At 37.7% G+C, this 15,783-nt stretch overlaps 2 protein-coding genes across 2 annotated transcripts in view; one reads left to right on the top strand and one right to left on the bottom strand.

Moving 5' to 3' along the window:
- The window catches only part of LOC140157552 (tubby-related protein 4-like), a 47,734-nt gene extending 39,532 nt beyond the window's left edge, over positions 1-8,202 (bottom strand). Inside the window, 3 exon segments of the mRNA XM_072180783.1 lie at positions 3,768-3,929; positions 7,143-7,271; positions 7,715-8,202. Of these exon segments, the coding sequence (XP_072036884.1) occupies positions 3,768-3,929; positions 7,143-7,271; positions 7,715-7,966 (543 nt within the window). The 5' untranslated portion in view covers positions 7,967-8,202.
- Positions 8,203-11,164: 2,962 nt separating this feature from the next.
- LOC140158053 (uncharacterized) lies at positions 11,165-13,280 on the top strand. Its single transcript, XM_072181300.1, has 2 exons — positions 11,165-11,561; positions 12,169-13,280. Exons 1-2 carry the CDS (start codon positions 11,165-11,167, stop codon positions 13,278-13,280), a joined length of 1,509 nt encoding a protein of 502 aa, XP_072037401.1.
- The last annotated feature ends 2,503 nt before the right edge of the window (positions 13,281-15,783 follow it).

Below are 15,783 nucleotides of genomic sequence, written 5' to 3'. Positions count from 1 at the left end.
GGCGGCCATATTGATACCCGATGTATTTTATTACGCTGTAACGGTACCCCGATTTTGAAACCAGCGAAATCCGTGCCACCAGCACTCGCGCTCGTGAACTTTGGTGACACGGCGAATACTACCAAAGTTCAGATTCAACATTCGTTCAAAAGAAAACGCGACAATTTTTACCCATAAAACTACAGAAGAACATAAAAAAATGTATTTTAAGTAATATTTATGATCAACAATGTCTTTTGAGAACGAAAAGTAAAAACAGCACTAAAACCTAAATTAAGCTGTGAAATCGCATGAATGCCATAGCAACACTACGCTTTCGCCGGGGTCTGTGTGAAAGGTTACACTGTACCGCTTGTGGCAGAAAGGAGCTATCATGGCGGCTTCCATGAATCGCAGAAACGAAGGATTAAAAGTGCTTTTTCTTTGTTAGGAATATTCCGAAATTCATATAGACCGTCTGGTATGTTTAATTTAGGGGTATATAACTATATTAGCCATTGATTAGTTTATGGTACAGATTTCCTTTAAAACATATTCAAGTCCTCACAATTTTTGGAGTCTTCATGTTTGTCTGGTTAAAAATTATATACAAATAGGTTAAATTGAAATGTTGTATTGAGTACATGTGTTTGGATGCGAAATTATTTTACGGCAGAACTAAATACGTATTGATATTATGCAAGTAACATAAACTGAGCTCAAAAAGAAACTTTTAATTTTTCACAAGGTCATATCTTGAAATCCTGTCCATCAAATTGAACCAAAATTACACACAGGTTTACTTCAATACTCTACTCTTAAAACACATGTCAGTAACCAAGCAGTTATCCAACTGACACAACAGCAAAATGCACTGACATGGAACAGCTTCCTGGACCACATTCACAGCCCAGCCCTGTTTCATGAAAAAAAGTGTATGAAAAGCAGAAAGCAGCACCATTTTATCATCTGTGCAAGGATCTTGTGTGCATTCTCACAGATTTTTTGAGTAGAGTATTAAAGTAATCCTGTGTGTAATTTTGGTTCATTTTGATTGACACTATTTTAAGATATGACCTTGTGATTCACAAGTTGTAAAAAATTATAAGTTTCTTTTTAAACTCAGTTTACATAGAGTTAACCTACCATATTTCCTCAAATAGTTGCCCCCCTCAAGTACATGTAAATGCCCCCACCACTTTTTTCAACCAAGATGGTTCAAAAATGCCGATATTTCCATGCTATCTTGTGTAGTAAGCTTACCAAGTTGCACACATGGTCGATAATAGCGTCGATAATCGGCAAAAATCTGGTTGGAAACCCGGAAGTGGACCAGAAGTCACTGTTTGTAAGTCGTAGTTTGTAATTTAGGGTGATTTTTAAGCTTACCTAATGATTTTAATAGGAATTATCGTTCTAAAAATGACCTCTAATAAACCCCCCCCCTTTGGAAAATGCAACACTTGATTCGAGGAAATACGGTAATTAGCATCCCTAGACTTTTACGATTTTAAATAAGAAACCCTTTATTTTTGAGTTTCATATTTGGTTCAATAATACAGTCACATATTGTTGTGACATTTGTCCTATAGCTTCAATTTCTATTATCTTAAATTACAAATCTTTTGCATGAAAACTGTCCCATTTGACTTCAATGAAAAAGTAAACTGAGCTCAAAAAGAAACTTATAATTTTTTACAACTTGTGAATCACAAGGTCATATCTTAAAATACTGTCGATCAAAATGAACCAAAATTACACACAGGATTACCTTATTACTCTACTCAAAACACATGTCAGTAACCAAGCAGTTGTCCAACTGACACAACAGCAAAATGCACTGTCATGGGACAGCTTCCTGGACTTCCTTCACTTTCTGCTTTTCATACACTTTTTTCATGAAACAGGACTGGGCTGTGAATGTGGTCCAGGAAGCTGTCCCATGTCAGTGCATTTTGCTGTTGTGTCAGTTGGATAACTGCTTGGTTACTGACATGTGTTAAGAGTAGAGTATTGAAGTAAATCTGTGTGTAATTTTGGTTCAATTTGATGGACAGGATTTCAAGATATGACCTTGTGAAAAATTATAAGTTTCTTTTTGAGCTCAGTTTATAATAGATCTAATTAGCACCCCATGATGAATAACCAATGCATCTGTGGCAATACCTTAGGGAACAAACCAAAAGATCGATGACATCCTAAAAACGTAACTAGTATCCTTTTTCAGCTGACCCTCCCTCCAGTCTTGGGATGTATTTTTGCGCCCCATTTTGAAAGGTGTGGTGCAATTTTTTCACATTTTGACACATAAAGTCATTACAATGCCGTATCGCAAATTTGCACCACACTTTTATTAAATCTGTATTGCAATAGGTGAATTTTGGGGTGCAAATTGCACTGCGATATATGGCTTATTTCAAACGATGTCCCTCCCAGAAATGTAAATAATGAAATGTTGAAAAATTTAGGGTTATTTTTAAGGGGGCACGCAGGATCACTCAAAGTGGGAAATTTTAGACATTGTTTTGTATTGTATCTTTAAAAGTAATGATGATAAGTATATAAAAGTATACATTTTCAGAAAGGAAATTATGCAAGGAATCCAACTAGCACAGTGGATTCCTGCAAAAATGAGCAGTTTTTGAGAAAAGCGCCAAATTTAATTTTGTGTCTATAGAACACAAATATGCAATTTTCATCAATTTGAATATTTAGGGTAAGTTGTTATGGTGGACCGAAAAAAATTGGCATGGAAAATCAAATTTGGCGCTTTTCTCAAAAACTGCTCTCATTTTTGCAGGAAACCCCTAGTTAGATTTCTTGTATCATTTCCTTTCTGAAAATGTATACTATTATATTTATCATCATTATTTTTAAAGATACAATACAAAACAATATCTAAAATTTCCCACTTTGAGTGATCCTGCATGCCACCTTAATTTAGGTATACTAAACGGTGTAGGCCTATATTTTTAGTGAACATTAAGGTTACTACTGGTATTGCTGCGGATGGGTATAAAACCGGCATATCCACCAAAGACAAAGTCACCATTGCATAATTTTATGATAATTTTATGTGCCCTCAAATGTTTACATTAATTTAATCAACTGATAGGCCTACAAATTGGAAAATTATTGCAATTATTTATTTGTAGATGATTTTGAAAATGGTTTTGCAATGCTTGTTTAAGATAAAATAATAATTTTGATGAAGAAAGCTTACAAATATATAATGACAAATTCTTCAGACCGAAGTTTTTTTTTACTAGTTTTTTTTACTAGTTTCATTTATAGGATGTCATTGATCTTTTGGTTTGTTCCTTAAGATGCCAAATGCAGTCAATGAATCAATGAATGAATGAAAGGAAAGGAATAGAAAGGAAAAGAAAGAAAGAAAGAAAGAATGAATGAATGAATGAATGAATGAATGAATGAATGAATGAAAGAAAGAAAGAAAGAAAGAAAGAAAGAAAGAAAGAAAGAAAGAATAAATTAAAATAAAATAAAATAAAATAAAATAAAATAAAATAAAATTTAAATTAATTAATTAATTAAAAGAAAGAAAGAAAGAAAGAAAGGAAGGAAGGAAGGAAGGAAGGAAGGAAGGAAGGAAGGAAGGAAAAGAGAAGAGAAGAGAAGAGAAGAGAAGAGAAGAGAAGAGAAGAGAAGAGAAGAGAAGAGAAGAGAAGAGAAGAGGAGAGAAAAAGAATGAATGGTGACAGAGGGCAGGAGGGAGGGAAGGCAAGATGGAGGGAGATAGTAACTAGATGAGAAAACAAATACTTTACCTGTTTATCATCTGGTGCCCAAGCCCCACATAGTAACTGAGCTTCCAAATTCAACATAGAAGACCAGTAGCGTTGACCAGTGACTGATCCAACAAGAACAAAGCCGTCTTTATAACAGATAAGAGCCATACGACCATCATGACTCCAGGCAAAGTCACTCACCTATAATGTGTAATAGGAAAGGAAATCATCACCATTATTACCACCTTCATCATCACTGCCATCACCGGTCATCATTCTTACCATCATCATCAACTCATGTACATACATGTACATTACTATGCAAAATTCATTTTCTTCATTAAAGGAAGTCTCCGGCAATCACAACATTATTCCTTATATGTTAGAAAAATAATTATCAAGCACAAATCACATGGTTTTATTTAAAACAAACTCATAGTGACCATAAAAACGAATAAAAACATCCGTTTCTCAACACGCGATATTCGAAATTCCCGGGCGCCGAGTGCAATGACGTCCCAGTAATACAATGAAGGCTGACGACAATTGAACACAAATAACCGTTACGTCATTGCACTTAGACAATTTCGGTAGCGGGAATTTTGAATATCGCGTGTTGAGAGCCGACTGTTCTTATTCGTTTTTATGGTCAATATGAGTTTGTTTTAAATAAAACAATGTGATTCGTGCTTGATAATTATTTTTCTAACATATAAGGCATAATTTTATGATTGCCGGAGTCCCCCTTTAAGCACTGTCATCATCACTACTATCATCAACATCAATGTAATCACTATCATCAGTGTCTCATCATCATCATCATTGATCATACATGTATGTAAGTTAAATTCAATCGTTTCATCATCATCATCAGTCGGCTGCGGAGCAGGCGACTACAAGCGTTTCACACATACACAATTTTTCATTGGAAACGGACACATTTGGGAACATCATTCCTAGAAGATTTAGTGTTTGGAGGGATTAAGGTTTGAAACTGCAGTTGTGTCAGAGACTGCACAGTTGTGTCAGAGACTGCACAGTGGTGTCAGAGACTGCACAGTTGTGTCAGAGACTGCACAGTGTGTCAGAGACTGCACAGTGGTGTCAGAGACTGCACAGTGTGTCAGAGACTGCACAGAGGTGTCAGAGACTGCACAGTTGTGTCAGAGACTGCATAGTTGTGTCAGAGATTGTGCAGTTGTGTCAGAGACTGCACAGTGGTGTGCAAATTAACCTTTTGACCTGGGCCTTTTGACCATGTTTGATTTTACACACAATACTTTTAGAATAGCAGCATGTGGTCCTGAAACAATTCACTGTCGAAGTGATGTAATATTCGGATTAACTACCATAACAATACACCTGTACAAACAATTCTTGATTATATCACGCTGCACTAGTACATTCATGTGGTACCTCTTCATTGAACCATACATGTTAAAGACAGTGTTCGAAATATGCCTCAAAAAGTTACAGGCTCCGTGCTTGACCTTAAAAAGTTACCGGCCAGTCGGGCCGGCAACTAGATGCCAGTCAGAAAAGTTACCGGCCAGGCCAAAAAGTTACAGGCCAATGGCCGGCTGACCGGCCCTATAATGCTGGTCAAAGATCAGGGATAAAGACTGGGATGGTAATTCTATAAAATATTCATATCCTGCTTAGGATCACTCGCACAGGTAGTATCTTTGCAAAGAGCAGTATTGTATTCAATCTATGAACAGGTGATGAGTGTAACCTGCTTGTAGTGCAGTGCGATATAATCAAAAATTGTTTGTACCTATTGCTATGGTAGTTAATCCGATTATTACATCACTTCGACAGCAAATAGCATGCTAGAACACAGACACCAATAGAAGCCGTGATATGGCGCATGACTACATGTACCGTATTCATTCCAATAAGCGCCCAGTGTGCTTAACAAAGTCATTTTGGGTGGGCGCTTATTTTTTACCTTGTTTTTGAGTCATCAATCACCGTCTTCTGGTATTTAGTTACTCACAGTTAGTGCGCCCTCACAATTAATTTAATATTATATTGACAAAATGTTTTTGATTTTTGAGGGCGACTAACAAATATATGCGTGACATGCCATGCAGCAAAAAATACTGAATTTGAGACAGAATTAGCTCAAAGTTGGCCTTTTAAATGCATTTGCAGGTGGTTATTGTGAAGTATTTTTAATATACATCTGCCCACTATGAAATAGGCCTGGCATTTTCGGGTAATTTTGTACCCGGGTACCCGGCGCATTTTTCGGGCGGGTAAACCGGGTACTCGAAATTGCAAAAAAAAAAAAAAAATGTTTTTTTTTAATTTTTTTAATTTTTTAATTTTTTCGGTTTTGTAGTGTCTCTGGACCTAGACCTAAATGCCAGGATCATTCATGGTTGACCTAAAAAAAAAAAAAAAAAAAAAAAAAAAAATTCAAGATATTTTGTTATTTTTTATATGAAAATTGATAATTTGTATTCATGTCATAGTCTATTAATGATTTCAAAATGTATTGAATTTGAAAATGTAATTTTGTACCGGTACCGCCGCAATTTTAAGAGGGGTAACGGCACCAAATATAAAAAAAAAAAAAAAAAAAATGTTTTTTTTCAATGTTTTTTCGGTTTTGTAGTATCTCTGGACATAAACATAAAAAAAAAGAAAATTCATAATTAAAAAAAAAAAAAAAAAATTCAAGATATTTTGTTATTTTTATATGAAAATTGATAATTTGTATTCATGTCATAGTCTATTAATGATTTCAAAATGTATTGAATTTGAATGCATTTTGAAATCATTAATAGACTATGACATGAATACAAATTATCAATTTTCATATTAAAAATAACAAAATATCTTGAATTTTTTTTTTTTTTTTTTTTTTTTTTTAGGTCAACCATGAATGATCCTAGCATTTAGGTCTAGGTCCAGGGACACTACAAAACCGAAAAAATAAAAACTTTTTTTTTTTTTTTTTGAATTTGGGTACCGGGAGGGTATTTCCTACCGGGTAATGTAATCTCGGTGGTAATACCCGTTTACCCGACCGAAAATGCCAGCCTTACTATGAAATAGCATCATAATTTAATTTTGGTGCACATTTTGGGTGCTTTTGATGCTCAATTTCCCTCATGCATGCATGTAAAATCACTCGACAGGTAAGCTTACTGGAAGTATTTTGACAACATTGGATGGGCGGTTAATAATTTCATGTTGTGTTTGTTGCAAAGTCGCTGGGTGGGCGCTTATTGGGGCATGGGCGCTTATTGGAATGAATACGGTACTCACATTTTTCTGTTGTCACTACAAGCAATAGCACAAATAACATGCACAGATGTAGACGATTAAGGATATATTCAGCCTTAATTTAAAACCAATTTCACTTGACAACAAGAAACAAGAACAATATGCAATTTGTCTCACCTGGCATGAACGGTCATTGACCAGTTCAATTGACCACCGGCCCTCATATTTTATCCACACAAAGATGACCCCTTGAGCATCACACGTGGCCATCTTTTGAAACGGCTCATTCCATCGGACTAAAATTACCTAGATGGAAAAAAAAAACAATGATGGGTCAGATCCTTTTTTTAAATAAAATAACTAGATAGTCAATGCATTCAGTAAATTTATGCACTGTTTCACAAAACACATAATGATGTAGATGCATTAGCATGTAAATGTTAATATTTTGAAAGAGTACCTCTTATCATATTACTCATTGAGATTTATTTTAAAGCATGTCATATTTTAATAAAATCACCCTCATATCATTTTGGATATTTTATTTTGCTGTTTCAACGAATGAAACGGGTGAGTATTGCCAAAGGGCTTATTTTGAGGCTTGGTTTTTACTGTTCAGAGCATGAGAATTTGATTGGGACCATAGGGTGTGTACATATATATGCAAAGTTAGCAACTGGGTAGGTGAGATAGCCGTGTGCCACTAGCTATCGGCTGGCTGTGAGAATACTTGGTTTACATTTACTCACCTCACTATTATGTCCTCTCAGATTGAAATTTGTTCTTGTTGGAGGTGAATTACTTTTGTGACTGTGACTTGTTGCAAATGTAGCACCTACAATTCCTTTCAGATTCCCTGTTGCCAACCAGCCTTCTGTGTAGCAGCGTTTTCGTGTGTAACTTTTCTCCTTCTCACTCTCCGGCACCGTACCCTTCCAGGAGAGTGACAGTATGGTGCAGTCACTGCGAGCCGCGGGGTTGTGTTCAAGCACAGCGTACATCGCTGTGGTTTGTGTGCGATTGAAAGTGGTGATTCAAAACACCAAGCTTGTGTGGGACACACACACACACAAATATAAACACACGCCAAGTTGTACAAAATTACAACTTAAAAAATTCTCATATTTTGATATTTCATTTGTAATAATTCCATGTGTTAACAGCTAATAATATCCATATGGTGGTATTCTATTCCCGTGTATTCCTTAATGTTTCCATTCCAACAGTTTGCTCAGTATTCCTTAAATGTGCTGTATAAAAAAAATAGAAAATAATAATTAAATTCAATCAATGTACTATTTCAACATCAAATGTGACCGTCCCACGGCGAATGAGCCGTAAATTCCTCCCCGGTCAATTTTGTTTTATTTCGTGTTTAAAAATAAACATCATAAACTTAAAATGGTATATCATTTGACTTCAAACGATATCCAGATGGTTTGATAAACTTTGCTCCTTCAACAAAATTCAACATAATTAGCGGTCATTTCAAATCATCCCCAAGTCAACGAGGTTTAAGAAAGTTCTCTCATTGTTAATTGTTGGTTATGCATACCTGTACAAAATACAATGCCTGGTAACCCACCACTTGAACAGGATTTAGCAAAAGCAAACAAAGACCGGAGCTATTAAAAGTTCTATAGCCATCTAAGGTAGAAGCTTATTATCCACTTCAACAATAGAATTATTGATTACTTTTTGACTATCAAAATAAGACGGATGTCGGGCCAACTTAAGTTACCGATGAATATGACCTTCGTACACATTTTTTACACCGTAACTCAGAATACAATTTAGGGAATTTACGGCTCATTTGTGCTGCCGGGTCACAAATGATACGTCAGAGAAGTGTTTGTCTCGTAAAATAAGAAAACTTTTCGAAGTTGAAGATACATGTAGGCCTACAGGTAAGTCAAAGAAATATTAACCCTTCCCAGAATCCTTTGCAACATGTTATAATGCCTTATTTCATCAAATAACACTGCCATAACTTTGTACGGATTCTCTTTTATTTTCATTTTGAGATTAGACTGGTTAAACATGATGGGTGGATAATAACAAATTAACAGATATTTTGCAAGATCTGGATGTGCTCCGTTCACCGAGGTACATGTACCGTAAATATAGTCACTATTGTTCAAAGACTTTTCAATTATTTCAAAGACCCCAGTTGAATTCAAATACTTTTCAAGATTTTCAAAGACTGCAACGAACCTTGTAAAAAAGTAGAAACTGGCCTCTCTGGGCTTTCCACCGCATATCCTTAAATAAGGCCGACAAAGCCGGCTGCTATCTTATCTTATCAGCTATAGCCAATTATGATTCAAGGTCCCGACCTGCGTTGATTAATGTTTATTTCTAAAGTCTACATGTAAGCAATAGTTCTCTACTGATCGCTCTCAAACCTCCCTATTGGAAACAATTCACTCAAAAATAAATAGCAGGTACGAACACGGCACACACAAAACGTATTAGCACATATAGTAGGCCCTGATGGTGCGATATCTATTGACTTGCCAAATGTCTATCGGTGCAGCAAAGCAACCCTGAAAAGTAAATATTAAGCAACGCCTCTGTTACAAAATGCAATGGAATCGCCAGATCATGGAGTTTGTATTATGATCAGCTGACAATTTGCAAATAAGACTATTATAAAAATTTTCCTAACAAATTGCTCCCAAAATCACAGTTTCCTGTCTGAATTTTCCCAAACAATCATGAAGGATGCAAAGATCACCACCTCAAATTACCAGCTCATTTGCTCAAACAACGTAGCAAGAGAAAGTAAAAAACCCAAGACAAATTTGGTCTATGACAATAGCTCCAATTGAGCCAAAAACAGAACTTTCGACTGACAAGTAAGTGCTCTTAATATGCGGATCTCGTATTAGACAGTTTATTTTATGCAGTAAATGTCTTCAACTTTGAATGATTTTGTTCTTACATAAAATGTGTAGCAGTGTTGCGTCCTCTTTTAAAGTTTAACAATATTGGGCAAGTTTTTTCATTTTCACCTGTTCATATAGCCAATAGATATGTTCACATAGGTGGGAGCAATGTATACGTATATCAACTAGAATTAATCAATAAATTCAAAACAGGATCGTGAAAATGTATTTCTCACAAAGCTATTGCAGTGAAATGCACACGGCAGGTACGGTGCAAAATTCGGGAGACTAGACATGAAAAGTCACCACTTGTTGCTCGAGCGCTATTTTTCATAAGTTGCTCGCACAAATCTTCAAAAGTTGTACATGGTCATAAGTCTTATGGTGGGACCCAAAAATACCTGGTGGCGTTACTTTTTTCTGTCCTCTTTCTGATTTAACTTGTTGTCACAGCTCTATTCTTGGTCCAATTGCATCAAGTTTGGGCTCATTATACAGCTTTATTATTTTATGTTTCACAATTTGGAATTCAAATTTGTTTTTAAATTACATGTACAATGTAGTGAAAAATATTAAAATTTTAACGAAGATAAACCCGGTTGATAAGTGGTAGAGGGTAAGTGGACATAGCAGCATCATTTCCTGCTTCAAATGACATTCAGCTTAAAATCCGCTGGCTAGCCCTGTGTTAGTGTGTTACTAGTTATCCACGTCCAACTTAGTTTCGTCAGGACAGTATTAAGGTAGGGACTGAGTCCCGGAATTTGAGTCCCGCCTGGTAGCCGAGTTTTTTTTAAAGTTTTTTTTTTTTCGGTTTTGTAGTGTCCCTGGACCTAGACCTAAATGCTAGGATCATCCATCACTGACCTAAAAAAAAAAAAAAAAAAAAGAGGCAAGGTCAAGGTTCGGTCATGCAGATCACACGATCATGACACAGTGGAGGACGCATGTGCGGGGTTGCAACACAATATTTTCCTCTCCCGAAAATCTCAGTTTTTATCATCTTTACTTGAGATTCTGATATCCCACTAACTGTCATCTGGTGGATATTCTTGCTGTTGCATCGTAGAGTTACTTTGTTGTGCAAATTTTTCATCGTGAGTCATAAATAGCGTGTGATTTACTACCTATTCTGGCTACATCAAGTTCCAATATGGCCGACCACACAGTGAATCTGCAAGTGTTCCAAATTCTGCTACCTTTGTTCATCATGGAGTAGAGCTTTTGGCCATACGCGGTTTTGCTGCTTGGGGGCGGTCACTGGGTCAAGATTCTTCAGGTGAGATCTTTCCTGTTTATTTTGTTACCAATATGGAGTTCAGAGCCACATTAATGTTGATCACCTCAGCGTTGGTACTGTGTAGAGTGTTACATAACATCAGCAGCCATTTTGATTCTGTGCAGGCTGAGCATTACTTCAACCACACTGGGTGTGGTCACAAATCACCATCGAATATCACTATATGTCATGGTATGACCTCAACACTTGAAAACCAGAACTACTTAGCTGCTGTATTGTCAAACTGCAAAACTGCTTCTAGTAATGGTAATAAACTTATCAACCATATGTTGTCTAATCACGGAACCTCTCAAAACGAAGTGCTGTTAAGATTCCTTTGTACAAACCTCCTGCTGCTTGCAGGAGACCTTGAGAGTAACCCAGGCCCATATAAATCTAAGTATCCTTGTACCGTCTGCAACTTGGCCTGTAAGTGGGGACAAAAGCAGTCCGGTGTGATAGTTGCAAACTGTGGACACACGCCAACTGCATGGGCATGAACTCAGAGAACTATAACTATCTATGTAATACCAGTATTACTTGGATGTGCTGTCAATGCGGCCTACCAAATTTTAGCTCGTCATTGTTCAACAGCTTTGAACTTACCATGTCAAACCCCTTTTCACCCCTTGATGAGAACCCGTCGCCATTGCATCCCGAACCATTAGCCACTTCATCACCCAAGGCACCTAATGTTCAGGGCAAATTCAACTTTAGTAATGGCAAGTCTACTAAAACCTCAAGTGATACCACAATTTCTTCATCACGTAGGAAACTGAAAGGGATTAAAACTCTGAAGATAATTACCGTCAACTGCCAAAGTATAAGGGGTAAAAAAACTGAATTTCAAAATTTACTCCTCTCAACTGAACCCAATATTATACTCGGCACCGAGTCCTGGTTAAATGACTCCCACACCAATAGTGAGATCTTCCAGAGAATTATAGTGTGATAAGGAAGGACCGTGTTACTGAGACTACTGGTGGTGGCGTCTTCATCGCACATAAAAATGATTTGATTCTGACTCATCGTCCAGATTTTGATAGTGACAGCGAAATATTATGGGCCCAATTACAACTTCAGGGTGCTAAAGCATGGTTCATTGGCTGTTTTTACAGACCACCATCCGATGGTGAGTACAGCTTGAGCGAATTTGAAAAATCCCTGGATAGCCTTGCTGAAAAGTCAAATACTAAGAACATGTTGATTGGTGGGGATTTCAACCTCGGCGATATTGATTGGGACTCCCACTCTGTCCCCAAGTATGCTAATCACAGCAACCTGTGTCATAAATTACTTGCTATCAGTAATGACCACAACTTATCGCAGATGGTTACAGAGCCAACTCACAGAACCGACGATACAGAAAACATTTTAGACTTGATATTAACCAGTAATCCTACAGTTGTTGATAATTTGTATCACATGCCAGGTCTTGGCGTTTGTAAGCATGATGTAATCATGACACATGTTAACATCAGCCCCCAGAGAGCTCGTACACCACCAAGAAGAGTTAGCATGTACAAACATTTGGACTCTGAAGCTTTCACTAATGATGCTGAAAAACTGAAAGACTCGTATTTCCAATCTGATCCTGAAGGGAAATCTGTCCAAGATAACTGGACCTTTTTTCGTAACGTTTTGCAGCATCTAACGGAAAAACATATCCCTACTAAGCTTGTGAGACCATCCAGGGACCTGCCATGGATGACGAGGGATCTGAAGCGTCAAATTAGGAGGAAACAAAGGTGGTTTAAAAGAGCCAAGCACTCTAAGGGTAGACACGTTTGGGAAACATACAAGAACATACAAAAAGCTACCAAACAGAGTTTCCGCAAGGCATATTGGGACTACATCAATAACACGCTTAGTCCAAGAATGGAAGAAAACCCAAAAATCTTTTGGAGATTTGTTAAGGCACTTAAACGCGATAACACCAGTATTTCTGCGCTAAGAGACAATGGTCAACTTATCTCCGAGCCTAAGGGGAAGGCTGAGGTTTTGAATAAATACTTCAAGTCCGTTTTTACTCGTGAAGATATGACAAACATCCCGGAACCAACAACACCTGAATTCCCTCGCATGCAGAACTTCACCATCACCGAGGAAGGCGCTTTACAAACTCTTGGCAAACTTAGATCCGGCTAAAGCTGCTGGTCCTGACGGACTACCATCTAGAGTTTTGAAAATCCTTGCAAAACAAATTGCTCCGGTGCTCACTTCCATTTTTAATATGTCGCTCCAACAAGGACAGCTCCCAGAAGATTGGAAACATGCCCATATAACACCCATCTTCAAGAAAGGTGAAAAGGTTGACCCGAAAAACTATCGGCCTGTTTCATTGACGAGCATCTGCTGTAAGGTAATGGAACATATTATAGGCCTACACAGCCAGATGATGGATTTCCTTGACACCCATGAGATCCTTACAGACAGCCAACACGGGTTCCGCAAGCGCCGATCTTGCGATACGCAGCTGGTTCTTACTGCCAACGACTTGTCGCAAGCACTGGATGACAAAAAGCAAGTTGACATGGTAATATTAGATTTCAGTAAGGCTTTTGATGTCGTGCCTCACTGCCGCCTTATCAACAAACTTCAGTCATACGGCATCAGTAACCAACTGACACAATGGATAGGATCATTCCTCGCAGGTAGAACCCAGAGAGTTGTGTTGGAAGGACAAACATCATCATCGCTTTCTGTAGACTCTGGAGTTCCCCAGGGAACGGTCCTTGGGCCGCTTTTATTTCTGCTTTATGTTAACGATTTACCTGATAATTTATCCTCAACCACACGTTTGTTTGCAGACGACTGCTTACTTTACCGAACCATAGACTCACCAGAGGATTCTAATGCCTTGCAAAAAGACTTAGGCAAGCTTTATAACTGGCAAAATAAATGGCTCATGCGCTTCAATGCATCCAAATGCTATGTTATGAACATCAACAGAAGTAGATCTGTCACTCCCCGTACCTATAAACTTTGTAGGCAAAAACTGAAGTTGTTACATCACACCCCTATCTCGGGGTGCACTTTCAGAGCGACATGGAGTGGGACACTCAAATATCACATGTCACCTCCAAAGCCAGTCGTGTTCTTGGTCTCATGAGGAGAAACCTGTACAGCTGTTCAGAAAAAATCAAAGAAACAGCATACACAGCTCTCGTAAGACCCCACGTGGAGTACGCCTCGGTTGTATGGGATCCATACACCAAAACCCACACCAATAAACTTGGAAAAATACAAAGGAATGCGGCTAGATTTGTTAAGAACAATCATGAACGAACCCCAGGAACAGTCACCAAGTTACTGTCTGATCTGGATTGGCAATCATTACAACACCGACGCCAAGATGCCAGATTAGCATTGTTATACAAAATCAACAACAACTTGGTGGACATACCCAGTGACCGGTACCTGACCCCTGCAACCCGGCAAGGCCTTCGTCATCGCAACAACTACAGTTTTCAGATACCATTTGGCCGCCTTAACATTCACAAGAACTCTTACTTCAACCACACCATAAAAGAGTGGAACACACTACCAGAATCAATCACAAGCTCACCAAGTACAGAAACCTTTAAGACTCACTGCACAAATTACATCTAGAACTTCTCAACCCCCCGCACATGCCTGGCTTTAATGCTCAATTAAGAGCCCAGCCAGAAATCGAGCAGAAGCAGAAAATGTTATCCTATGAAAAGTATGCTGACGCAGAAGGCACATCCACGGTCGAGAATTTGTTATTTTGGCTATATCCATTCCAAGGGCCTCAAGGAAGAACAGATGATTAATTGTGTTTTCAACTGATTGAGTGTCCCAGGTTAAAGAAGAAATAAAACAAACAAACAAAAAAGGTACTGATGAACACAAAAAATGACAGACAATTCCGCCGCGCTACCCTTCACAACTTCATATATGGATATAGTTCTCCCCCATAGTACTTTGAGTTCTTTTTGGTATCATTGTCTAAGTTTCTTAATGCTCATTTCAGTGATACCAAATTTTTAGATGTTTATGGCTGATAAATGTGTACTACTCACTGTACTAGAGTCTAGACATTGTCATGATCAGGGTTAGCGGTGACCTGCCGAGTCCAGGGGTCCAAATTAGCAAATAAAGGGGTCCAGGCATCTAATTCTACACAGATGCACAAAATTAAGGGGTCCAAATCACGGGGACCTGCAAAAATCAAGGAGTCCTGGACCCCAAGACCCCTTAAAACGCTACCCCTGGTCATGATTGTAGACTTTTTAATGTACAGTTACATGTGTAGTTATTTGTACCAGCGAAAAAAATCTCAAATTGTGATGGCATCAGAAACGCACGAAATAAAAGCCAGTTATCGTTATCGAACGCCTATACGATGAAGATAAACTCCATAAACGATACCTTGTGATCCTGCGATTTATTCTCATGTTTTGGATTTTTTCACGAACATTGACAATAACGTCATCAGACAATAACAAAGCCTTTCCTCGACTCAGCACTGCAGCATTTTCACACACACAAAAATCCGGATATGATGATTATTTAAAGGCACGACAGACAAGAAACACCGTTCAGTCTGTGTTTATATTAATCAATTACCATCAAGAGATATAATTATGATTATTTATAATTCAAATTATAGAACGTTAAATAAAGA

The sequence above is a fragment of the Amphiura filiformis genome, chromosome 7, assembly GCF_039555335.1.
Source record: "Amphiura filiformis chromosome 7, Afil_fr2py, whole genome shotgun sequence".
In the NCBI taxonomy this organism is placed as follows: domain Eukaryota; kingdom Metazoa; phylum Echinodermata; class Ophiuroidea; order Amphilepidida; family Amphiuridae; genus Amphiura; species Amphiura filiformis.
Note: the sequence above shows the minus strand (reverse complement) of the source record. Positions and strands in the feature narration are given on the sequence as shown.